At 35.5% G+C, this 23,446-nt stretch overlaps 1 protein-coding gene and 2 long non-coding RNA genes across 3 annotated transcripts; 1 reads left to right on the top strand and 2 right to left on the bottom strand.

Moving 5' to 3' along the window:
- Window positions 1-8,962: 8,962 nt before the first annotated feature.
- LOC110867357 lies at window positions 8,963-10,629 on the top strand. Its single transcript, XM_022116426.2, has 6 exons — window positions 8,963-9,218; window positions 9,298-9,522; window positions 9,622-9,714; window positions 9,796-9,900; window positions 9,989-10,264; window positions 10,351-10,629. The coding sequence occupies exons 1-6, from the start codon at window positions 9,033-9,035 to the stop codon at window positions 10,450-10,452; spliced, it is 987 nt and encodes a 328-aa protein (XP_021972118.1). The 5' UTR covers window positions 8,963-9,032; the 3' UTR covers window positions 10,453-10,629.
- Window positions 10,630-12,194: 1,565 nt separating this feature from the next.
- Window positions 12,195-13,526, bottom strand: LOC110867354. The gene is made up of 3 exons (XR_002551540.2): window positions 13,458-13,526; window positions 12,839-12,895; window positions 12,195-12,392 (listed from the first exon to the last, which is right to left on the bottom strand). It is a non-coding gene; the product is annotated as an uncharacterized LOC110867354 (long non-coding RNA).
- A 5,178-nt stretch (window positions 13,527-18,704) lies between these two features.
- Window positions 18,705-20,134, bottom strand: LOC110867356. Its single transcript, XR_002551541.2, has 3 exons — window positions 20,005-20,134; window positions 19,386-19,442; window positions 18,705-18,940 (listed from the first exon to the last, which is right to left on the bottom strand). It is a non-coding gene; the product is annotated as an uncharacterized LOC110867356 (long non-coding RNA).
- Between the last annotated feature and the right edge of the window lie 3,312 nt (window positions 20,135-23,446).

Here is a 23,446-nt window from a genome sequence, read left to right as displayed (position 1 = left end):
CTTGACGACTTCAATAATCTTCTCAACTTCGATTGTTTTAATAACGTCAACCACTTTTTCTACTTCAATCACCTTTTCTACTTCTTTCACAAACTCACCAATCTTCTCAACAACATTTTCAGCATTCTGAACATCACCTTCAGATTCAGATTGTTGTTCGTTAGCAGCTTGTTTCTCTTTCAGTTTCTCCATTCTTTCTGCAAAATAAAAATGAAATCTTTCAGGAGACAAATGAGATTTTGCAATATTTATATGTTTCTCTTCCTCATCATCACTGCTACTATGATCTGGTGATTGATCAAAATGTACAGATTTTTCAGAATCATCATCAGATACACTAGAATCCGATGGTGTTTTGTCAAATACAACATCCTGTTCTTGCACAGTTTCATCTTGTACAATTTCATCTGAACTATCTGAAACATCTCCAGAGTTTTCTGAAAGTTTATCAGTACTATCTAAACTTTCATCAGATGATACAGATTTTTCATCTTCAATTCTCACATTCTCTCCAATTGATCTCATCCAAGTAGCAAACAAATTTGGCTCTCGGACGATTTTGGCAATGAAAGCTTTAAAACCTCCCTTTTCATCCACAAACATATCCCAACTGAAACCATCTGGTAGTTTCTCATCATCTTGATCGATAACTCGTTCTGCTGTGGCTTCAGATGATATGTAATCACTCCAGCTGAAATCTACAACACATGCTCTTTTGGAATCTTCAATCTTTCTCCCATGAGCTGTCTGCGGTTCTTGGGATTGACCAACTTGTTGATAGATAGCTTTGCGGTAGTAATCATCTTTCCCGAATGGATTCTGTGCTCCGCTAGCTTCTCTTCCTTTGCACTCCCGCTTAAAATGGCCTTTCTCCCTGCATCGAAAACAAGTAACTTTAGATTTATCAAAACCTAAAGTAGAAACATGAGCATCTAGAAAGTCATTTCTCCCGGTAATGGTTTTGAATTTCTCAGCTCGACGAAGAACACTCGCAAGAAACCATTTGATATCCATAAGTTCCATTTCCTCGGCGTCTATTTGGTCGTAATCCTCTTTAGTGAGCATAGGATTTCCGATCCGACCAGCAACAAGACCTTCATAAGATAACAGAACTGAACCCAGAAGTGCCATGTAGTCTTTAGCAGTGTCTTCAAAGAAGCTTTGACCTTCTGGAAGATTGAGAGCTATTTTGCACTGAATTATGTATCCATTTCCGGTTTTTGTACTCTGAGACTGAAAGCTTGTGTTAGTCTCTTTCGGATTCACACTCTGAAACGATGAAAACCCGCTGCTACTCTTGTTCGAACCCTGATCAGCTTTCTCAGATGAATCACCAGCACTGAAAGCGGTTTGAATTTTCGGACTTCTTTCAGTTTTAGAAACTGGAATACTACCTTTATAGTACATTTTAACATCTTGTTGACCACTAGGATTATTCATCCTCGCGATCTTTTGCTGCTCAAGATCCTGACTCTCAATTTTCTCAATAAACTGACCAATTGTAAGTTTGTCATAAACACCCGTGTTTTTCAGTATCATCAAATATGTTCCCCACTCTTTCTGAGGTAACGCGTCAGCCAACTTATCAACCCATTCCTCACGACCTTTTTCAACTCCCAACATCGATAACGAACGCACTAAGTGGCAGTATCTCTCAATTAGCTTTTTAGTATCCTCTCCCGGCAAACTGCTAAACAAATCAAATTCCTTTTTAAGCAATGCCTTCTTGCTTTTGATCATACTTTCACTACCCTCGAATTTTACTATAAGAGCATCCCAAATTGATTTTGCAGTTTTGTCGTGTTGTAGCAGAATGAATATATCTTCTTTAATCGCCTGCTGTAACAAACTGATCATCATTTTTTCTGCTCTGTACATTGCACGTTCTTGTTCTGAGAATTCGGATATCTGTTTAATAACTTGCAACTCTGTTCGGGGTAATGTGTACTTTTCCAATATGCATTCCCACGATCTGAGATGATTTGCCTGAACCCAGTTTTCAAAGCGATCTTTCCACCCATAGTATTCTTCAATACTCATCAGTTTCGGGGGTTTCTGAGTGGTTCCTGTCTCATTTTCCAGGTTCATAGCTTGAGCAATCGCGGCTGGAGTAGTCGATGTAGCAAAGGCGTTGTAAAACTCAGAATTCATGATGACTTGGCACGATTTTCAAGATAGTTGTCAGAAAAGCGATCCAAACTTGAACAGATAAGCGATTTAAAAAGATCTTTTGGAGCGGTCCAGAAATATGTTTTTCGAGCGATTCAAACAAATAACCACAAGAGCGATCCAGAAAGTATACTTGAGCGGTTCAAGACTGTTAGTTCGAGCGGTTCAGGAATAGTTCCAAGAGCGGTCCAACAATGTTTAAATGAGCGGTTCAAGAGTAAAATTTCAAGCGGTCCAGCAACTTTCCTTGGAGCGGTCCTAAAATGTGTACTTTGGAGCGATTCAAGAATCAAAACTGTATGAATAAGCGGTCCAAAACAGTGAATTACAAGCGGTCATGATGACGTCATTCGAGCGGTCCAAATTACGAACAAGTTTTGATCTGTTTTTAGGCTGAATTTAGGTCTGAAACTTCCAAGGATTTGTCTCGGTACTATAACGCACAGTTTGTGAGCTTTTGAACAAATTTCAACCGTGAAATCTCCCGGAAATAAGAAAAGAATGTGTAAAAGTGAGAAGAAACAGTGAAATCCGGCTATAATCTGCAGAAAACCTCCTCCCAAGCTCTGATACCACTTGTAGGATCGTATGCTGACCCGAATGAGTCGTTCAGAGATTTACTCTTGCAATTCAGATGCGGAATAATAAGAAAAGCAAGTAGATATAGCCTGTTCTTCCTCCTAACTGTCTTTTGTATTGATTAGAAACGATTTACAACTCGATCGTCACACCGGCAGAGCTTCGGCGTGGAATACAATGACTTCATTCCTAGAATCGCTCAAGACCCTCCTATATATAGAGTTTTGGAACCGCTCATGTGGACATGTGACACATGAGCGGTCCAGGACTTGTACATAAAAGCGGCCCATGATGACACATAAGCGATCCAACCCTCTAAAGACCATATGAGCGATCCTAGCTCCTAACACCTATACTGACTCTCGTTTTCTCGTATAACGTGCCCTATTTTATACAATACAATGCAAGACCTAATCCTAGACACTTAGACGGAATCAACAGATGTAGTGCACCAACAATTACAGAGGTTAACTGGGATTCTGAATCTTTTAATCAGGTCTTACCATCTTGGCCGGGTCTTATAATGACACCTGGCTAGGTTTCACTCTTAAGATTCTTTATTTAGGCAGATTTAAATTTAAAAGGAATGATTTTTGATTTATTTCATATATAATAACAAAATGTAATTCATAACATAAAATTCCATTACTTATAGTAATGATTACACGCTGCCCTAAACGGGACTTTTAAATAAGTAAATACCTACGCAAAGGTTTATAGAAAAACATGTCCACGCAGGGACCCAATACATAGATAGATGTCCACACAGGGACTAAAAGATAAGTCCGCGCAGGGACTGAAATGCAATTGTCCTCGTAGGGACTAAACATGATAATTGTCCACGCAGGGACTAAATTGTACTAGTAAATACAACAATACATAAGGAGACTAATGATCTCGTTTCTTCCTCCCTTTTAGTAGGTTTGCTAGGCCCTTGAGAAATCCACGATTACTCTTACGTTCTTTTTCGAAGTCTCGTTCCACACGGTTTAAACGGTGCAGGATTTCTTCTTGCTCCGGTGGAGAAAAACGTGGCTGTTGCGACGGTTGCTGAACCGGAGGTCTAGGAGGTATGGGATACCCATGAGCTGAGTAATCTGGTCTCCAAGAGGTTCCATGGAGAGCATTGTAATTAGCCGCTACCACGTATGGATCGGCATCATAGTTATAGTTGTAGTGCGTGTGAGTTGGCTGCTCAAACGGATTGTACGCGGTGGAATCGCCGTACGCTGGTATCGGATTGTCATATCCGAAAGGTGGCGGAGGTGGTGCAACTGGTGCAGAATTCTCCTCTGCAGGGTGACCCGAAGGTTCACCTAATTGTGGTTCTTCTTCAGGCACTGACGGAAAGTGACTCGCATTCGAGTGGCGAGGGGTGCTGAAATGGAATTCCCCTCCTCGGGTGGACATCCGCGCGCCTGATCTTCTACGCCTTGGCGGATCTGGAACTACCGGTTGAACTGGTGGCGGTGGCGTAACTGCCACGAACCGCGAATCCTCAGAAGGATCCCGTTGTTGCTGTTGATCATGAGGCGACAAGTGATGATATGGTGTGAAGTACCAATTACATTGGTCAAACCTCGCCTGGTAACTGTCGGGACCTTGATAGGGCGTTCCATGGAAGGATGACCCATCAGAGATCTCGATTGGATGATTGGGAGTACCCCTTGCAGGCTCGACGGGATCTGTATCCTCGTCCATATCCATTGCATTATCTTCAGAAAAGTGATCCTCTGGTCCTAAAGGGTTGTACCCTATTGGCTCTTGGACATAATCCGCCGGGTTAAACTGTCCTACAAAGAAAGGTTAAGGATCGCCATAAGAACGGTGCGAAGCAGATCGCTGGAGAGGTATGAACGATGGTTGAGGGTTATTGGGGTCATTTTCTGAGTTTGGTCCAAAAGAATGACGGTATGAGGGTGTCGAACTGTGCGAGGTGGAATGTCTCGCAGGTTCAAAGAGGTTTCTTCTTCGTCTCCGTGGTTCCTCACTTCTTGTACTGGAAGGAGCTCGCATGTTCGAAGGTCCAGCCTCGTGATCATTGTGAGTAATGATCTGTCCCTTGCCTCTTCCTCCTCTTCCTCTTCTAATTGCTGGTGGCATATTTCCTGCTTTCAAAACTTTAAATAACAATAAACAATAAAAAGACAAACTGGAATAACAATTCGAATTTGTCCTATGTTCTTGTCTAGACTCAAGTATGTGCAATTGTGTCATTGAGATTAAACACTTAAGGATAGTGTTTAATTCACTCAACGTTGCTCTGATACCAACCTGTCACACCCCGATTTCCACGTGTCTCACCGGTGGGCCCGGTGGGGGATTACCATGACGTAGTTGGCAACAATATAGTCAAACCACACAATATATGAATCCATAGCGGAAGCATAAAGATAATTATATTTCAACCATTGTTTGTAATATCAAATGTATTACGAATAGTCGAAAAGTATCCACAGGGGATCAAATAAAAATATATGTTTTGTTCAACAGACGAAGGCATCTTAAGCTTGCGAGACTCTTTATGATGCTAAGGAGAATATCCAGCCAATTACGCATAGTACCTGCATTTAGTCTTTTTGGGAAAATACGTCAGTTTACGTTGGTAAATACATTCAACCGACACTTTTGAAAATGTTTATTAAAATTGATTTGAATGCACAAGGCACAAACTCTTTTATAACTTGGGAGAATTATTTAAATATATAATCTTGTGAACGAATTACATGTTCCTTATGCGTTCAGTAGCCCGGATCAAGTCCGTGTTAAAGATCAATAGACACACCACATCAACTATTTATGCACTGACGAGTGTACGCCTACACTCCGCGCTTAGGTCGTGTCCATTTCGTAAAATGCTGCCAGGGATATACGGGACATGGTCATTAACCCCCCAAAGGCTTTTAAGTAACAAGACTGTTTAAACGAGCCGATCAAATTTATTCAATTACCCACTCAACGGTGGAGAATTTGATGCCCGATCAAGCGGTATGCTATATACCGTAACCCAAGCCCGTATAACGGAAAATAAGTTAAAAGTATTTACCTTTGAAAGTATAAATCCTTAATCAAAATAAATTGCAGATAGCTTTTACTGGTCTCCTATTCTGGAACGGAGGTTTAAAATAACCTATTAGAATCCTAACGGGTCTTTAATTTAGCCGTAGCTTAGACCGGTCAGTTTCAATGGATAGTTACGGTTTAATCGCGTGAAAGGCGAAAACCGTGAATGGAATGTGATTTGGACCCAAAAAGTTTGAAGACTTGTTTTATATGGGTATAATAACCACACTCTGGATTTTGGGGTCAAAACAATATGGTTTGACCCGTTTCGGCTAGTTTATGTAAACTAGTTACATAAGCCGAACCGTGCGCGAAAAAGGCGCAACGGGTAACCGCAAGAGTCCTACACTGTTTTCCTAAGTCAATATGCTTTAAAGAGGTTGTGGTATCAGTAGGATACCTTCCATAATGCCCGTAACGAGTTTAAGTTCATATTATGCCTCGTAGGGGTATTTCGGTCTTTTTAAAGATTATAAAAGAGGTTTCTGAGTTCTACAGGAAATCTGAGTTTCCTGAATAGTTTAAAAAGTCCAAAATACTTTATTTATTATTTAAAATCAGTAGCAACTGGAATCGGGTCAAAAGACCTTGTAGAACTCAAGTTATGGCCGAAAAGGGTATATTCGGTATTTACCGAACCGTTGCCATAACCGCAGGTTATGAGCAGGTTAAAAATAATTAAAAATCTTTAATAATCCCAAAATATTATTTTACATCAGTGTGTAAAAGGTTTGGTGTCGAAATCTGAGTTTAGATAGGCGTTATGCTAATTGCGCTATTTAATTACTAAAGTTTCCGTAATTTGCACTATTTAGCATAACTCCTATTCTAGACCTCGGATTGACGTGAAATTTTAGGGACATGTTTAGAAATCAGTAACTAAGGTTATGGTTCTTTCACATGTCCGAAATTCTCGTTTTAATTTAAAAAGGGCGTTACGGTCAACTTTTAAGCATTTAACGGAAAGGTGTAAAAGACTCGGACAAACAACGAACCGGTCACAGAGGGTTATACCATCATGTAACCTGGTCCTAAGAGAGTCCTAAGGCATATCTAAATCATACTTTAACGGGTCAGAACTGAAGTCAATGCAAAAGTCAAAGCTTTGCGACTTTCGGCTCTGAACCAGGTTAGACTAGTTAATATACTTATTATCATGTTTTATGAGTGTTTAAACAGGTTACACACTATCTACATTACTGATTATGCATTAAATCGCAAAATGGCATTTCTGTTGACTTTTTCTAAGCATGTTTGACTCAACATTCGGACTAGTTAGAGTGGGAATCAGAGGGTGCCCTTTTAGGGGTTTAAAGCCCACATGATTACCAACATATAACTATCTTTGATTCGACAAACCACTGGACCATTTGTGATTTATCGTTAAGTCAATCGTTAATTACGACGGATTGACTTTTAGGCTAAACTATGCATAAACTAAGCCACAAAAGGGTAGGCATACTTACAGAAGCTTGGTGCACGACTAAGGATGTTAGGAGAATGCTTGAGAGCTCCAGAAATGATCAGAAGGCAGGTTTGAGGTGTGTTGAACAATGGAACACTACCATGCCTTTTATAGTGAAAAATTTGGCATAAGATCATTACAACTCACTCTACAATGGTTCATGGATGATCAGCAGGTGTCCTATAGTGCTAGGGGACATGTAGAGGGCGCCCATGCTTCAATTAATGCTCACAAGATCATTCACAAGCTTTAACATTGAATCTGTCCAAAGTTTCTGCATCTGGAGGCCTTACACGGCCCGCTTTAGGATTCAAGCAACTCAGACGCGGGCCGCCTGAATCCATAAGTCAGTAAACGAATCTTCAACTGGCGCGCGGCCCGCATTGGCTTGCATGTTTCCTTCACGCGGCCCGCCTGAGGGTTGATTTCCAAGATTTTCAAATCTTTTGTAATGATTAACCTGACCTTTCGGTTTCGAAGGGGTAACTTTGCGATTTGGCCCTCGATTATTTACAGTTAAGGGCCTCGTGACTTTTACCCGCATTGTTAAGTTTCCGGTTAGTTTAATTACTATCCGAAAAGCCTTCATTTCTATTGTTGACGCTTTTAACCCCTCGCTTACGAATTTGATCATAACTTTCTCGTTTTAAAACGGAACTTCGTGAAATTTATATCGTATATTCTAGTGAGCGTATTTTACTGTTACAAAGCCTCGGGTTCGTCAAAGGGTCACTCAGAGGTACATATTAAACATGTTGACACAATTAACCCTTGTAGCTTGTAATCTCTCACTTTCACTACAAAAAAAAAGCCATCTAGTGGCACACATTTCTAATGGCGTTTAGGTTTTGTGCCACTAATTTTTGTTTTTAATGGCACTTTAGATATTTAACACATACATTTAGTGGCATTTAAATTTTTTGTCACTAATCATGGCTTTTTGTGGCATTTTGCATATGCCACCAAAATTTTCTATATGTTTTAATGGCACTTTGCATGTGCCACAAAAATCTTTGAACAACTCAGTTTAAAATTTTCATCATTTCCCTCTTTGAAACCTAAAAATTTTCTAGAAATTTTTCTTCTCTTTCATCAAATATCAATTTCCCTCCACAAATCATTTTATATTCCCGCTCATTCCCGTAGCCTCTTGTCAATTTCCTTCTCATTCTCACCAAAAAAAAAAACCGATTTCCCCCACTCTAAAAAAAGCAGACCAAACCCAAACGGGGTTTTAACTTTTCAAAATTCACATTCATTAACAACAATCCTCGAGATCGGTTCTAGGGTTCCTCATCTTCTTCAATTCCACACAATTCACCACAATTCAAAGGTATACTTTCTATAGAACTCATTTCTTTATGTCCGTTGATGTTATTCACCGTAATTTCACTTTTTATCGATCCAACTTTTACTTTGTGTAGGCTTTTCAGAACATATATTAGTAGTTTGTGGAGTTGTCTGATCTAGGGCTTCACTTGTTTATCTTCACTTGCTTTAGAACTTGGTGTCCAATTGTTAGTACAAAAGCTCACTATGTTGCCTACACCAACAATATCTTGCAATTTTCAAAAATATTGACCTTTTACTTCAGCGACTCGTTATCTATATATAACTAAATTACCATTATTATTGTGACTTCGTGAAGATGATAATACACATAGACTATGTTTTTTATAGGTCTTATTTTATCGAAACTTGTTTAGGTGCTCCCAAAAAGGTTAGAGGTCATACCCAAAAGGCCGAAATATGGAAAATGAATACTACTGAAAGAATAGATGTCACATTTAACGACCATGGACAACCAGTGGGGGAAGAAGGCAAAGAACTTGTTCAGTATCTTGGGACACTTGTGAGGATGGCTGATCATGTATCAATTGAGTATTCTGACTGGAGAAAAGTTCCTATGAAAAATAAAGAGGATATGTATTCGCTTGTTAAGGTATGTCTTTTATCAAACATGATATGCATCCATTCATTAAGGTAAGAGGTATACACTAACATATTGCAACTTTTTGTAGTCCAAATTTGCTATTCATCCAGTTGAAACAAGTGAGATTAAAGAATGGATATTCCAAAACATGGGGAAAAAATGGAGAACGTGGAAAGGTGTATTAAAGTCACGTGGATATGATCCAAGCCTTACTATTGACGAAATTGTGACGCAACAAACTAATAATGACAATAGAGTGAATCCAACTCAATTTAAAGAACTTGTTACTCGTTGGTTCACTCCGAAATTTCAGGTAACAATGATATGTAAATTTGATTTCTTATGCAATATATATAAGTTTGAAACTAGATGAAAGAAATCCTATCATGTGTTAAATTACCATTTACTATAGACTACATGCGCTGCAAAAAGATTGAGTCGCTCAAAGATGAAGGAGCCTCATGTAACCGGGACAAAGTCGTTTGCTAGACTTGCTCATGAAGTGGTATTATTCTAGTTATTTTGACATATTATTGTAAAATTTAGTTTTTCATTTCTGTTACTAATCATTAAGCAAAAATTATAGGCAACGAAGAATGATGGTGTATACCCGACCCGAGGAGAAATGTATATAACAACTCGCACTCGTAAAGATGGAAGTTTTGTTGATGATAAAGCAGCTAATGTTGTGGTAATGTATTTTTATGCGTTAAAATATTTTTACATATCATGTGCGTGTTCACTTTTTTATAAGCTTACCTATATTATTATGTATTTAGGCTTCACTCAAAGCTATTGCAAGTGACTCTGCAAGCAAACATATAGATCCGCATGATTTTACAAATGATGAATACTCAAAAGTTAAAGGCCCGGAGAAAAGAGGGTATGTTCGATTAGTTGGAAGAATGCCAGCCACAAAAAGTAAAGGTGATTCTTCGACTAATTCACATACTATTCATCAGCTTCAGAGTGTTGTGAACGTTATGATGAACATTATCCAAGAACGTATCCCCGATGCAAACTTGCCTACAGTTCTTAGCAATATGAACATACAGGTACTTACATACATGTACTACTATGTGGTCTTTTACATATATATATCTTTGTATAATTAGCATTTATTCTCATTAAAATTTTTTAGGTCCCCCGCGTCGGTTCTTCGGCTCCTAGCAACTCTTTACCTAGTAACGAATTATCATCTTCAAGAAGTGACGATATTGATGACAGAGCTGAAAACATGTGAAGCCTTGGAGGAATAGAGATAACAAGATTAATGGATTGCTTGGCACTAAGTTTTTTTAGAGTATGATTCGTATCGAAAGAACGTTTTGACTTTTGTAGACATTAATTTGTTTTCTAACACTTATAGTATGTTTTGGATCGAACTTTTAGTTGAAGTTATGACATTATTATTTTGCTACATGTTTTCATTTTTATTTCTATATTATATCGTAAATAAATAACAGCTAAATTAATGAAATTAATATGATAAATGTTTATAGTGGCATTTTATTTTCGTGGCAAAAATTATGTGTCACTAAAAGTAGTATAGATATATTACTAGGATTAGTTTTTACTGGCATAAAAATTATGCCACAAAAAGTTTGTTTTTTTATATTGTGGCTAAAAGAAAAGTGCCACTAATAACTAAAAGAATTATAGAGGCACACTAAAAAGTGCCACTAAAGCCTTTTAGTGGCACTGCTTCTAGTGACACTTTTTTTGTGTGCCACTCATTCCTTAAGGGGTCTTTGGTGGCACTTTTATGGATTTTTGTGGCACTTTTTGTGTGTCACTAAATGACAGTTTTTTTGTAGTGTTATAATCTTTTTGTAACCTGACATGTATTCATGTATAAGCTAGTGGTTCACAATACACCATGATGTGTATATACTGATCTAACATGTGTTACAATTGTCTGTTCGGAACATGTAATTGCTTAACATGTGACAAGGGTGAAAACAGTCGACGGGGGCGATGAGTTTAATGGGGAGCTTAGTTAATATCGTAATCTTGTTGTAACCCCACTTGTATACATATGATAACAAGTAAGCATCCATTATAACCCGACTTGTATTCATGTATATGAAAGTGGTTTGCAACACACCATGATGTGCATATACTGATCGTAACACGTGAACAGGTTAATATCGTAACACCGTATACCTGGGATAAAATGTGTTAAGCCTCTGTTATAATCTTGGTTTAACCTAACATGGTGTCATGTATAAGCTAGTGGTTTCCAAAACACCATGATGTGTATATACATACTGTAACATGTGTTAAAGTGACTGAAAATGTATAACGTGTGTTAAGCATCTATTATAACGTGTGTAAATACTTCCATAATGGATGAATAAACTCCAATAGTAACTTAATAACAACAGAGTAAACCTGATATAACGTGTGTTAAGCCTCTATTATAACATGTGTTAAGACTTCCAGAATGGATGCATAAACTTCAATAGTAACTGTAACATTAGAGGTACAAATACGGGCGCCTCCAACAGAAAATGTGTTAAGTCTAGATTGTTTTAATATCGTGTACTAGAGAAAACAAGAAGAGTCTCACATTACATATTACTAGTAAACAAAAATACATAGCACTAACACGTGTTACGTTGTACATTGGTTCCTGAAGTTCAAACTATAACACGTGTTAGTTGTGTTGTGCTGTAACAGAAACATGGTCATGATCCTTAAGCATCTGATCCACGTTTGATGAACCCAACGGTCCCGAGAATTGGATCTTGTTTCCCTTGTATCCATCACCATCCTAATAACAAAAAGAAAAGATAACCGTTAAGTCGTTAACTGAAACGCCCAACTTTTCACATTCGACTAATAACATAAAGTCCATATGATTTTACAAAATTTTTGGCATAACCCGTTTGTAATAAGAACTTAGCCCCTGTTTTAACAACATAATTTAAATTAGGTCCTACGATACTTTTCAAAATATGTTAAGGTTATGACGATACAAGGTCCATCATAAGTACTTTATCCAACTACCCAAAAGAGTTAAAAACCAAACTAGTTACAAACATCCTAACCATAAGCCTTACATTTACTTAACAAAAGCTATTTTGACCCTTTTTACAAAAGACAACATTAATCGGAAGCGTGTGACGGACGATGTGGTGTGTTCGGTTCGAGCGTGCCGCGATTAAGCATGGGATTTACCTATCATTCATAACCATAAAACATTGTTAGTTCGTAATACATAACAATTGAAATCCTTTAATTCCGTATCATTATTCGACCCGTTAACATAACATATTACTTCACTAACATTGTCATCTTCATTTGGAAACATTCATCATACCACTTTCCGATTCATTTATAATGAACCACTACATACCATATCTTTCACTATACTTACATTATTTGACCCGTTATGAACAAGTCAAATTCTCAAACATTCCAACACTCATTCTACTTATCATTCCAACCCATTAGACGGGTTATTTCAAATTTACTTCAAACATTATCTTTTAGACATTTCTCCATATAACTCTTTGCATCTATACAATCATGAATCATAAAGGAAACTTACACTAAATTCATAGTACTAAATATTATCATTCATAAATCTACAAGTGGAGTACATAAAGTTCATATGAACTTACCGAGGTCTTGCATTTCTTGTGCCTTGGATAGACTTGTTCCTTCTTCTTCCTTTGCCCCTATACATCATAATTTCATATGCTTAGCTTTTATTGCTTTCATATTCTTTACCGCACATTATGATGTCTACTGGTCACATACGTCTTTACCATAAACGTGTTACATCAACTTATCAAGTATTCATATAAAACCATAACTAAACCCACTTAGGCATTTCATCGAACATGTTGTGTGCGTATCGTTCATTTAGCATAATGTACAAGCATCTTAAGCACTACTTCATAATTCATTCATTGATTAACATAAACATCCCAAATTCCACAATTTACTATCCTAACTATGAACATATAGTTCTAAATTCATTACTCATAAAAATTTCATCCACATATTGCTTCAATCATCAACATCATACTAATTAGCCTAATGGGTTTCACAAATCTTTGATCATTTTATGACATTCAAGTGGGTTTTTACCCCAAGTTCATCAACATAACATATTCAAGCATAATTTACACTCCTAGTTGTTCATATCATGTAGCAAAGATGTTTAATTTCATACATAACCACAACTTTCATAACCCACTTTATCAAACTTTACCAAAAACGTAAAATTAAACTTACTTGATATCAAATTCACTTAGATAATCAAAGTTACTGGCTCATGCATTCGATAAATCTTTGATTCCCCTTCTAATTTGAATGATTTTAGGATGTTAGGGTTTTCCCCCTTGCCTCCCTTTTCTTGATCGATCGTACTTAGCCAAAAGAAATCATTGGCTCTTTTTTTTATCAAGTTTCACTTCAATTTACACATTTATCCCCTTGTCTTTTAAGGTATATCCAAATTGTTGTTTCCCATACTAACTTGGTTACTTTTCTTTGGTTAACTTCATTTACATAAAAGGGTTTTAAGCTTACTATTATTTATAAAACTTTCAAAATGGTAAAAATCTATTTTTACCATTCCTTATTATTAAAGCATCACTATTAAATTATTATATTACGACATACAAAATTTGGGGTGTTAGAAGTCTACCCCCCTTAAAGAAGGTTTCGTCCCCGAAACCTAAATACATACATTCTGAAGAGTTTATCTGTATCCCTTCATAATTTCATACCTCGAACTTCGATAGCCTGTTTTCATTCGACCATCCCTCGTGGTGAATCGGTCGTTACTATTTTAAACTTGTCTAATACATTTGGTAATTCAATCTTGTATGAATCAAAGCAGTCATATTACATTATTTCATGATTATCGTTCGATTGTTCAAGCTGATTTCTTAAACTTATCCGTCAGATTATTCATTCCCGCATACCTCTAACATCTGCTTAGGGGAAAATAATTATCATAATATTCATACTTGTTCATTCCTATTCATTCATATAAAATCATGATTCAAACATTATTCAATAGTTCCTTACTATTTAGCTTCTACATACTCTCCATCCTTTCAGGGCCAATACCAAGCAAAATTTCTTTTATGTCACTTGCTTGATAGTTCTTTTCATATTTTTCTTGCAATAACTACACATAATCTTTACCCAAGACCAATATTTCATTCACTGGTGATCTATCATAACTGCATGGTTAACCACAACTTAACGTATACGTTTATACAATCGTGTACATACTATCTTGCTCTAACCTCTTTACCGTCTGCCCCTAGGTTACAAGGGTCAACATAAGTCTTTAATCACGCTATCAATATGATCGTGTAATCAATACTTACATTTAAGTAACTCATATTACACTTGAGGTGTCATACTCAGCTATACTTGTCATCACATTTCATAGCTGTCATACATACGTCATTCCTTCTGACAATTGTAATACTAAGGCAATTACCTATCACTGTACCTCAGAAGGTTAATTCTTATCAACATAGGTTTCGCCACATACGGGATTATAAGTTTATTACATATGCCCCTCCATTTTACGTATGAGTTACATAAAACTTGGCACGACCATTCATTCAATAATTGAGATTACACTCTACCACGTAGGGTTGTTTCATAATACGAATGAAGAATCATGCGTATAACTTTAACTCTCGAACATTTCTTTAGAGGGTTATCTTCCTCACATACGATAGGAAGCTCGACAGAAGGTAAGACTTATTCAAATATCCATTCAAATGTTTATTACATTTTTACATTCCATTCAACCCCTCTTCATGTAACATTCCACCTCTGACAGTTACGCATTCTTATATTTTCATTCTAATTTCCTTCGACGTTAACTTTTTACATCTTTCATACAGTTCTTTCTATTTATTCAAAACTTGGCGTACTAAGTGTGTACCCTGCTTTCTTAACAGTTCCTCACTTTTCTTTCCTTTCTACTACCCATTTTCCGATATGCGGATCAACTCTTACTATCTTTCCATCATGACATTTCAAAATATCTAATAATCGCACTCTACAATAAACAAGAACTTAGAGCCGCCATTATTTCCTGTATTGATATTAAATTTATAATTTACTAACTAACGTTATGAGTCATTTACTTCTGCCTTCCAAGTTACTAACCATACTTGTTATCCTTTTACCATCTCTTTCAAAATCACTATTCTCGTCGGTGCTTAAATCATCCATCTAGATCTTAGCCCATTATTCATTTTAGTTCTCATAAGTCGAACATCACATGCTTAATACGCAACGTGTTCGGTGCATACCTCTTTCATCATAATCTTATTACCTCAACATCTTCTTATGTATATATATATTTACTTACATCATCACATGTTTACCACATTTGTCATAGGTTTTACTCTTACTCGTATTTCCCGTTTAGGTTTACGACGATTAACTATCAACCTATCCTTACTCGTATTCCCACAACCAGCGGCAACATATCTCCCATACGTGCACATGCACATCACTTATGTATATATATATATATATATATATATATACATATAGGCTATTTGTGCCACTTACTTGTTATGCTTATACTTATCTTTAGTTAGGTAGGGAAAAAACACCTCCTCAATTGCTTTCTTACTTTCCTTCCCACCTAACGACTCTAACTTTCATTGTCTACAACCCTTCCTTAAGGCTCTATCCCTACTTACCACATAAACATCTTCCTTTAAAATTTTAATTCTACTAACATTTACTTTTGATCGACAAATTTTCATCCTTAGGACCAAATTACACTCGAAATTCTATCATCCTTTCATGTTCAATATTTTCTAAGCTCAATCGTACTTATCATTCCTACCTTTCATTACATCCTAGGACCATATCGTCCTCTTCCGTAATCATTGCTTTTCTTCCTTCCTACTGCGTCATTTATTATCGTTTGTATTCCTTTTGTCCGTCATCTACATTAGGCATTTTCTACATTCATTACTTCATATACTTTCCATGTCATCTCAAGTTACATTGATGTATTCATAATCATGTTTTAATAACTTTCATTCCACTTGTACATCATCATCAACATCGGTCACGATAGGCCACATTATGCATGCCTTTCGTTCATAGGGGAATAGAATCCCTCATCCTTCTTACTTACTTTCTCGCACCATCCGCTACTCGGAACATATTTTCTTAACAATTTCTTCGTTTTCATCAGCCACCTACTATATCATTCGAGATCATTTTTAAAATTTATTCTTTGTCATTTTCATTTCATTCTAACATTTTAAATTTTTATACTTTCCTTTCTTTCATGCTAGGTGTTAACGGTCCTTTATGACCACACCACATATTTCTCATTATAGGGTTTATAAACACAACTAGAACTTCATTCACAACCTTCCCATCATATATGTTCTTACTTCGAAACATTTCGACATGACCGGGTTGACATTTAGAGGATCCTAATTATCATAGGTTGCATTTTCGGAAACTTTAACGAAACTATTGGATTTTCCGTAAGAAATATTCTACATCATAGTTTACGAAATATATTAGTATGCCTAACATATTTCAATGACTTTCATTCCCTTACCTATTACACGTTCGTTAATTTTATATATACTTTTCACTTCATTATATGTTACTTCATGCCATCATGCTTACGTCTTATTGACCTTTGTCATTTTAATTATGGTTATCATGCTCTTATTTCACAATTCCGGGTGTTAATAGCCACTTAGTGACCATGTCGCATCCCTTTCATTATCCTCGGTGTTGAGGGCTACTTCGTGCCCACACCGCATACCATTCATCATCCCTGATATTTACGGTCACTTTGTGACCACACCGTATAACATTCATCATTCTTGGTGTTAACGGTCATTTCGTGACCACACCATACCATTCATCATTCTCGGTGCTAACGGTCACTTCGTGACCACACCGCATACCATTTATCATAGAGCATCATCTTTACCATCATTATTGGTAATATCATTATCATCATCATTTACACTCACTGCACTCGCCATCTACAATTACATACTTTATTAGATACCATATCATTCTTTTATTTATCATTCATGCATTACTTGCTTTCAATAATTCATTTCCATAGGTCATAAAACCGTATTATCCTTCATTACGAACATTCTAGACATGTTAACCAAAACATACATTCATTCATTCTTACACTTACTTCTTATTCCTTGTTCTTTAACTAATAGCCTTCGTGTTAGTCAACTTATATTCATGGTTTCATTATCATTGTCAACTTATATTCATGGTTTCATTATCATTCACGTTTACATTGTCCGCCATCTACATAAACATTCATTACATTCATTAGATTTTTTTTTATTATGCATCTCTTCATCATATTGGAACTCATGTTAGCATATTACATTCACTTTATAATGCATACTTTATACATCATCGTCCTTGACGATCATACCGTATCGTGTAGATCATAATCTTTGATCACAACGATTTACATTCTCATCCTTTCATAAATACACATGCCTTCCCTTATCTTTCTTAATATCAAACTTATCTTAACATTGTTTATAAGGCTTTAGAAATTGATTAGAATGAGTTCCCTATACTTAGAGACTTAAACCACATTTAAAAAAAACTTTAAATGTTAGTATTATAAGTGTAAAAAGTTGTTAAATATCATAATTTACTCATACACCATCAAACAACAACATATAACAATTTTATCAATCCTGTCGTAGGCTACGGTCTACAGACCGTAGCTTACAGCCCTTCCAGTACCGTAGCCTACGGCTGAGCCGTAGGTTACTCTGCAGCCCAGCTACAGAATAATCAACAAAACAGCCCCTCCAGTACCGTAGCCTACGGCTGAGTTGTAGGTTACGCTGCAGCCCAGCTACAGATTTTCCAGTTTAATCCTTTTTACGAAAACGGCCGTAACTTTCAAACCGTGTATCCGTTTTACCTCCCGTTTCTTCCTACATGATCGTAAATTAACATTCTATCATGTGAAATTGAAATTTAACATCCGAGTTAAGGAAATTCTTAACTTATACGTTTTCGGCTTATTATTTTTTTTTACGAAAACGGCCGTAACTTTCAAACCGCTTATCCGTTTTACTACTTGATTCTTTTTCCTACGGGTCCGTAATTCAAACACGGACCCACTTAAAATCGTTATTTACCTTAAATCTCAGTTTCAAAACAATAATCTATAACTTTCTTTTCATTTCTTACTATAAACGTATCAACTTTATTATTTACTTACTTGCATAGCGCCGCGTAACGAACACACCTTCATACGAGCTTTTGGTTTGAGTTCAAGCATCTTACTCTAATACTTGAATCTCTCAAACCTGGGCTCTAATACCAACTTGAAACGCCCAACTTTTCACATTCGACTAATAACATAAAGTTCATACGATTTTACAAAATTTTCGGCATAACCCGTTTGTAATAAGAACTTAGCCCCTGTTTTAACAACATAATTTAAATTAGGTCCTACGATACTTTTCAAAATATGTTAAGGTTATGACCATACAAGGTCCATCATAAGTACTTTATCCAACTACCCAAAAGAGTTAAAAACCAAACTAGTTACAAACATCCTAACCATAAGCCTTACATTTACTTAACAAAAGCTATTTTGACCCTTTTTACAAAAGACAACATTAATCGGAAGCGTGTGACGGACGATATGGTGTGTTCGGTTCGAGCGCGCCGCGGTTAAGCATGGGATTTACCTATCATTCATAACCATAAAACATTGTTAGTTCGTAATACATAACAATTGAAATCCTTTAATTCTGTATCATTATTCGACTCGTTAACATAACATATTACTTTACTAACATTGTCATCTTCATTTGGAAACATTCATCATACCACTTTCCGATTCATTTATAATGAACCACTACATACCATATCTTTCACTATACTTACATTATTTGACCCCTTATGAACAAGTCAAATTCTCAAACATTCCAACACTCATTCTACTTATCATTCCAACCCATTAGACGGGTATTTCAAATTTATTTCAAACATTATCTTTTAGACATTTCTCCATATAACTCTTTGCATCTATACAATCATGAATCATGAAGGAAACTTACACTAAATTCATAGTACTAAATATTATCATTCATCAATCTACAAGTGGAGTACCTAAAGTTCATATGAACTTACCGAGGTCTTGCATTTCTTGTGCCTTGGATAGACTTGTTCCTTCTTCTTCCTTTGCCCCTATACATCATAATTTCATATGCTTAGCTTTTATTGCTTTCATATTCTTTACCGCACATTATGATGTCTACTAGTCACATACGGCTTTACCATAAACGTGTTACATCAACTTATCAAGTATTCATATAAAACCATAACTAAACCCAGTTAGGCATTTCATCGAACATGTTGTGTGCATATCGTTCATTTAGCATAATGTACAAGCATCTTAAGCACTACTTCATAATTCATTCATTGATTAACATAAACATCCCAAATTCCACAATTTACTATCCTAACTATGAACATATAGTTCTAAATTCATTACTCATAAAAAATTCATCCACATATTGCTTCAATCATCAACATCATACCAATTAGCCTAATGGGTTTCACAAATCTTTGATCATTTTATGACATTCAAGTGGGTTTTTACCCCAAGTTCATCAACATAACATATTCAAGCATAATTTACACTCCTAGTTGTTCATATCATCTAGCAAAGATGTTTAATTTCATACATAACCACAACTTTCATAACCCACTTTATCAAACTTTACCAAAAACGTAAAATTAAACTTACTTGATATCAAATTCACTTAGATAATCAAAGTTACTGGCTCATGCATTCGATAAATCTTTGATTCCCCTTCCAATTTGAATGATTTTAGGATGTTAGGGTTTTCCCCCTTGCCTCCCTTTTCTTGATCGATCGTACTTAGCCAAAAGAAATCACTGGCTTTTTTTTTTTTTATCAAGTTTCACTTCAATTTACACATTTATCCCCTTGTCTTTTAAGGTGTATCCAAATTGTTGTTTCCCATACTAACTTGGTTACTTTTCTTTGGTTAACTTCATTTACATAAAAGGGTTTTAAGCTTACTATTATTTATAAAACTTTCAAAATGGTAAAAATCTATTTTTACCATTCCTTATTATTAAAGCATCACTATTAAATTATTATATTACGACATACGAAATTTGGGGTGTTACATTAACTAGACATAACTATTAACACATTCATAGCCAGAAAATCTTTTTCTCAAACAACATCACAACTTTTTAGCTAAATTGCAATCTTTTTCTCAAATAACATCACAACACAGCCAAAAATTAGTTCATATGCAAACCAAGCATAACTTTTTAACACAAAAATAAAAACCTGCAAATTACATAAACATTTACCCCTTTTAAGAACCATTTTAACAAAAAAAAAATCATGTTTCATCTCTAAAACAGCCATTACACAAAAACCTGTTAAGAACCAGGTTTTATGAATAATTTTTGATATTTTAAGTATAAAAAATGGAGCCATACGTTGAATATCATCTTATAAAGTCCATACCTATATCATTTTTAAACTCAATATTTTATTGGTTCAATATTTAAGCGTGAATAATAGACATGTAAATTATAATCATCTTTCAAAAGTTCATACCTACATGCTCAAGTTATCAACTAACATAAACTCCACAAAATCAGAAAAATCCATACAAAATACACAGAATCAAACATATATGAAAACATATCTTGCATAAAACTAAAAGAGTGTAAAAAACTCACAAATATCAAGATCTGAAACAACATATACAAATCATATTTTATATAAACTAAAAAAGTGAAAAAAAACTCACAAATATCCAGATCTGTAACAACATTATGAAACATGTGGACAAACGAGATCTAAACGGGAATGGAACAAGATCTGGAAGGGGTTTTCACGTGTATCTGACTTCATATATTAACATCTTCATCACAAAACCACGTCCTTCATCAGGGATTGATCGATCTGACATCTTGTGTTGATTCTCGTGGAATAAGTAGTGGGAGTGAAGCTCCATGGTTCTTTAATGGTGGACCTCGTACATGAAGATATTAAGAAGATGAAGAACAAGTGAAAATTTTCTTTATTAGTTTGTAAAAAGGTAAAAGGAATGGGGGTTGTACAAGTGATGTGAAAAGCAATAAATGATATTGGTCAATTCAAAATAGAAAAGATCTTTTAGGATAAAATTACACATATACCCTTATATGCTATAAGAGTCAATAGCTTCTTGATGCACACGTGGATGAATTTTGGCCAAGTAATGAGTTTTCAAAGTTTTCTTAAAATAAAGGGTTTCTTGTGTAGCATTGCCCTATATATATATATCTTATGAATATAGAAAAATAATATATATATATATATATACATATATATATATAGAGTAGGGATCCTGCGGAAAGTGTGTTTTTCCTAGAAAGTCTAGGAAGCGAGTTGGGCCATCCAATGGGTGTGTTTAATGGTTGAGATGAAGTCAATGGCAATCTTGTAATTTTTTAGTTTATTTAATTCATTGTTTTAAAAGACTAGGGGCAATTTTGTCAATGTACCGTGTTTTAAATCAATTAGATAACCGCAATCCCTACTTTCACGGGATTTTCCCCCTCTCTCTCTCTCTCCATTATTGATTTGATTTTCTCTCTCTCTCTCTCTCTCTCTCTCTCTCTCCAATCCAACCCTAAACCTAATAAAACCTGCGATCTCTTTCCCCTTGCTGCTCAAGAGCATTCAGATTTCGGTTCCAAGGCTTGTTCATACCCCTTTTCTTCACTAGGTATTCATATCTTGTGTTGTGATTAAAGTTCTTGAAGTGCATATACGTTTTCGGTCGTAATATGCGTGTAATTTGGCTGCGTTTTTGCTATTTTAATTGATGATTGTAGAGAGGCTTGTACCATGGTTTCTGAGTCGTTCTTGATAAATGGAAGGATTACTAGCATGGATGGTAAAACACAACGTCAAGAAAACTGCTTGCTGTTAAAACACAATGTTAAGAATACTCCAGCAATCTGCTTGCTGTTAAAACACATCGTCAAGAAATCTGCTTGCTGTTAAAATACAACGTCAAGAAATCTGCTTGCTGTTAAAACACAGCGTCAAGAAATATGCTTGCTGTTAAAACACAATGGCCAGCAATCTGCTTGCTGTTAAAACACAGCGTCAAGAAATCTGCTTGCTGTTAAAACACAATGTCAAGAAATCTGCTTGCTGTTAAAACACAATATCAAGAATCCTCATGTGAAATCTGCTGACTTAAAACACAATCAGATTTGTTAAGCTCCGATATAAAAACAACATGTTGTAAAACACATTATGATGTAATGTAATCATCAAAAAACACAATGTGATGTAATGTGACATAGACAACAACATAAAACGCATTCAGAGTGTTAAAATGCAAAGAGAATTGTTAAAACACAACCTGATTATATATTGACTTTAGAGTGTTAAAACACACTGACTTCAACCTCTCTGACTGGTAAAAAACATCACCAAGACCTGCTGATAGTTTTCCAGATAAACACATTGACCTCCAGATTTGAATTCGAAAAAAAAAAATTTCGAAAATCATGGAATGTTAGTTAATGAAAAATAAATTCCAAAAATAAAATTAAAATGTGAAATTACATAGTTGCCCTTTTAGTTAAAATAACTCAATGCCACATGTCCTATTCTCATTGCTTCCTAGACTTTCTAGGAAAAATAGACTTTCCACCCAACTCCTACTCTCTCTCTCTCTCTCTCTCTCTCTCTATATATATATATATATATATATATATATATATATATATATATATATATATATATATATATATAAAGTTATAAAGTGGTGGAATCAAACCTATGGGTTGCGCTGGATGGAAATTTTGTTGGTTTTGATGCACTTCCTGTAACAAACAAAAGAAAAAACCCAAAAAATAGTGGTAATACCCACAAAATATATCCTGTCGTTAGTTTTTGTATAATAAAAGGAAAATACCATTTCAAAATTTATTAAATATTTTAGTTAAATATAATTAATTTAAATAATAAAAAGTAATTAATAAAAGATAACACTTTTTAAACTAAATAAAAGAACTTAAAACTGAAGATGACAAAGTCAAACAAATTGACTTTTGCTTTGACTATCAGTTCTAACCATTTTAGTCAAGTCAAAGTTTTAAACGAACTTTGCAACGTGGTCGTAATAATGAAGGTGTTA

The sequence above is a fragment of the Helianthus annuus genome, chromosome 17 (assembly GCF_002127325.2).
Source record: "Helianthus annuus cultivar XRQ/B chromosome 17, HanXRQr2.0-SUNRISE, whole genome shotgun sequence".
Classification (NCBI taxonomy): Eukaryota; Viridiplantae; Streptophyta; class Magnoliopsida; order Asterales; family Asteraceae; genus Helianthus; species Helianthus annuus.
This window is presented reverse-complemented; position numbering and strand designations above follow the sequence as displayed.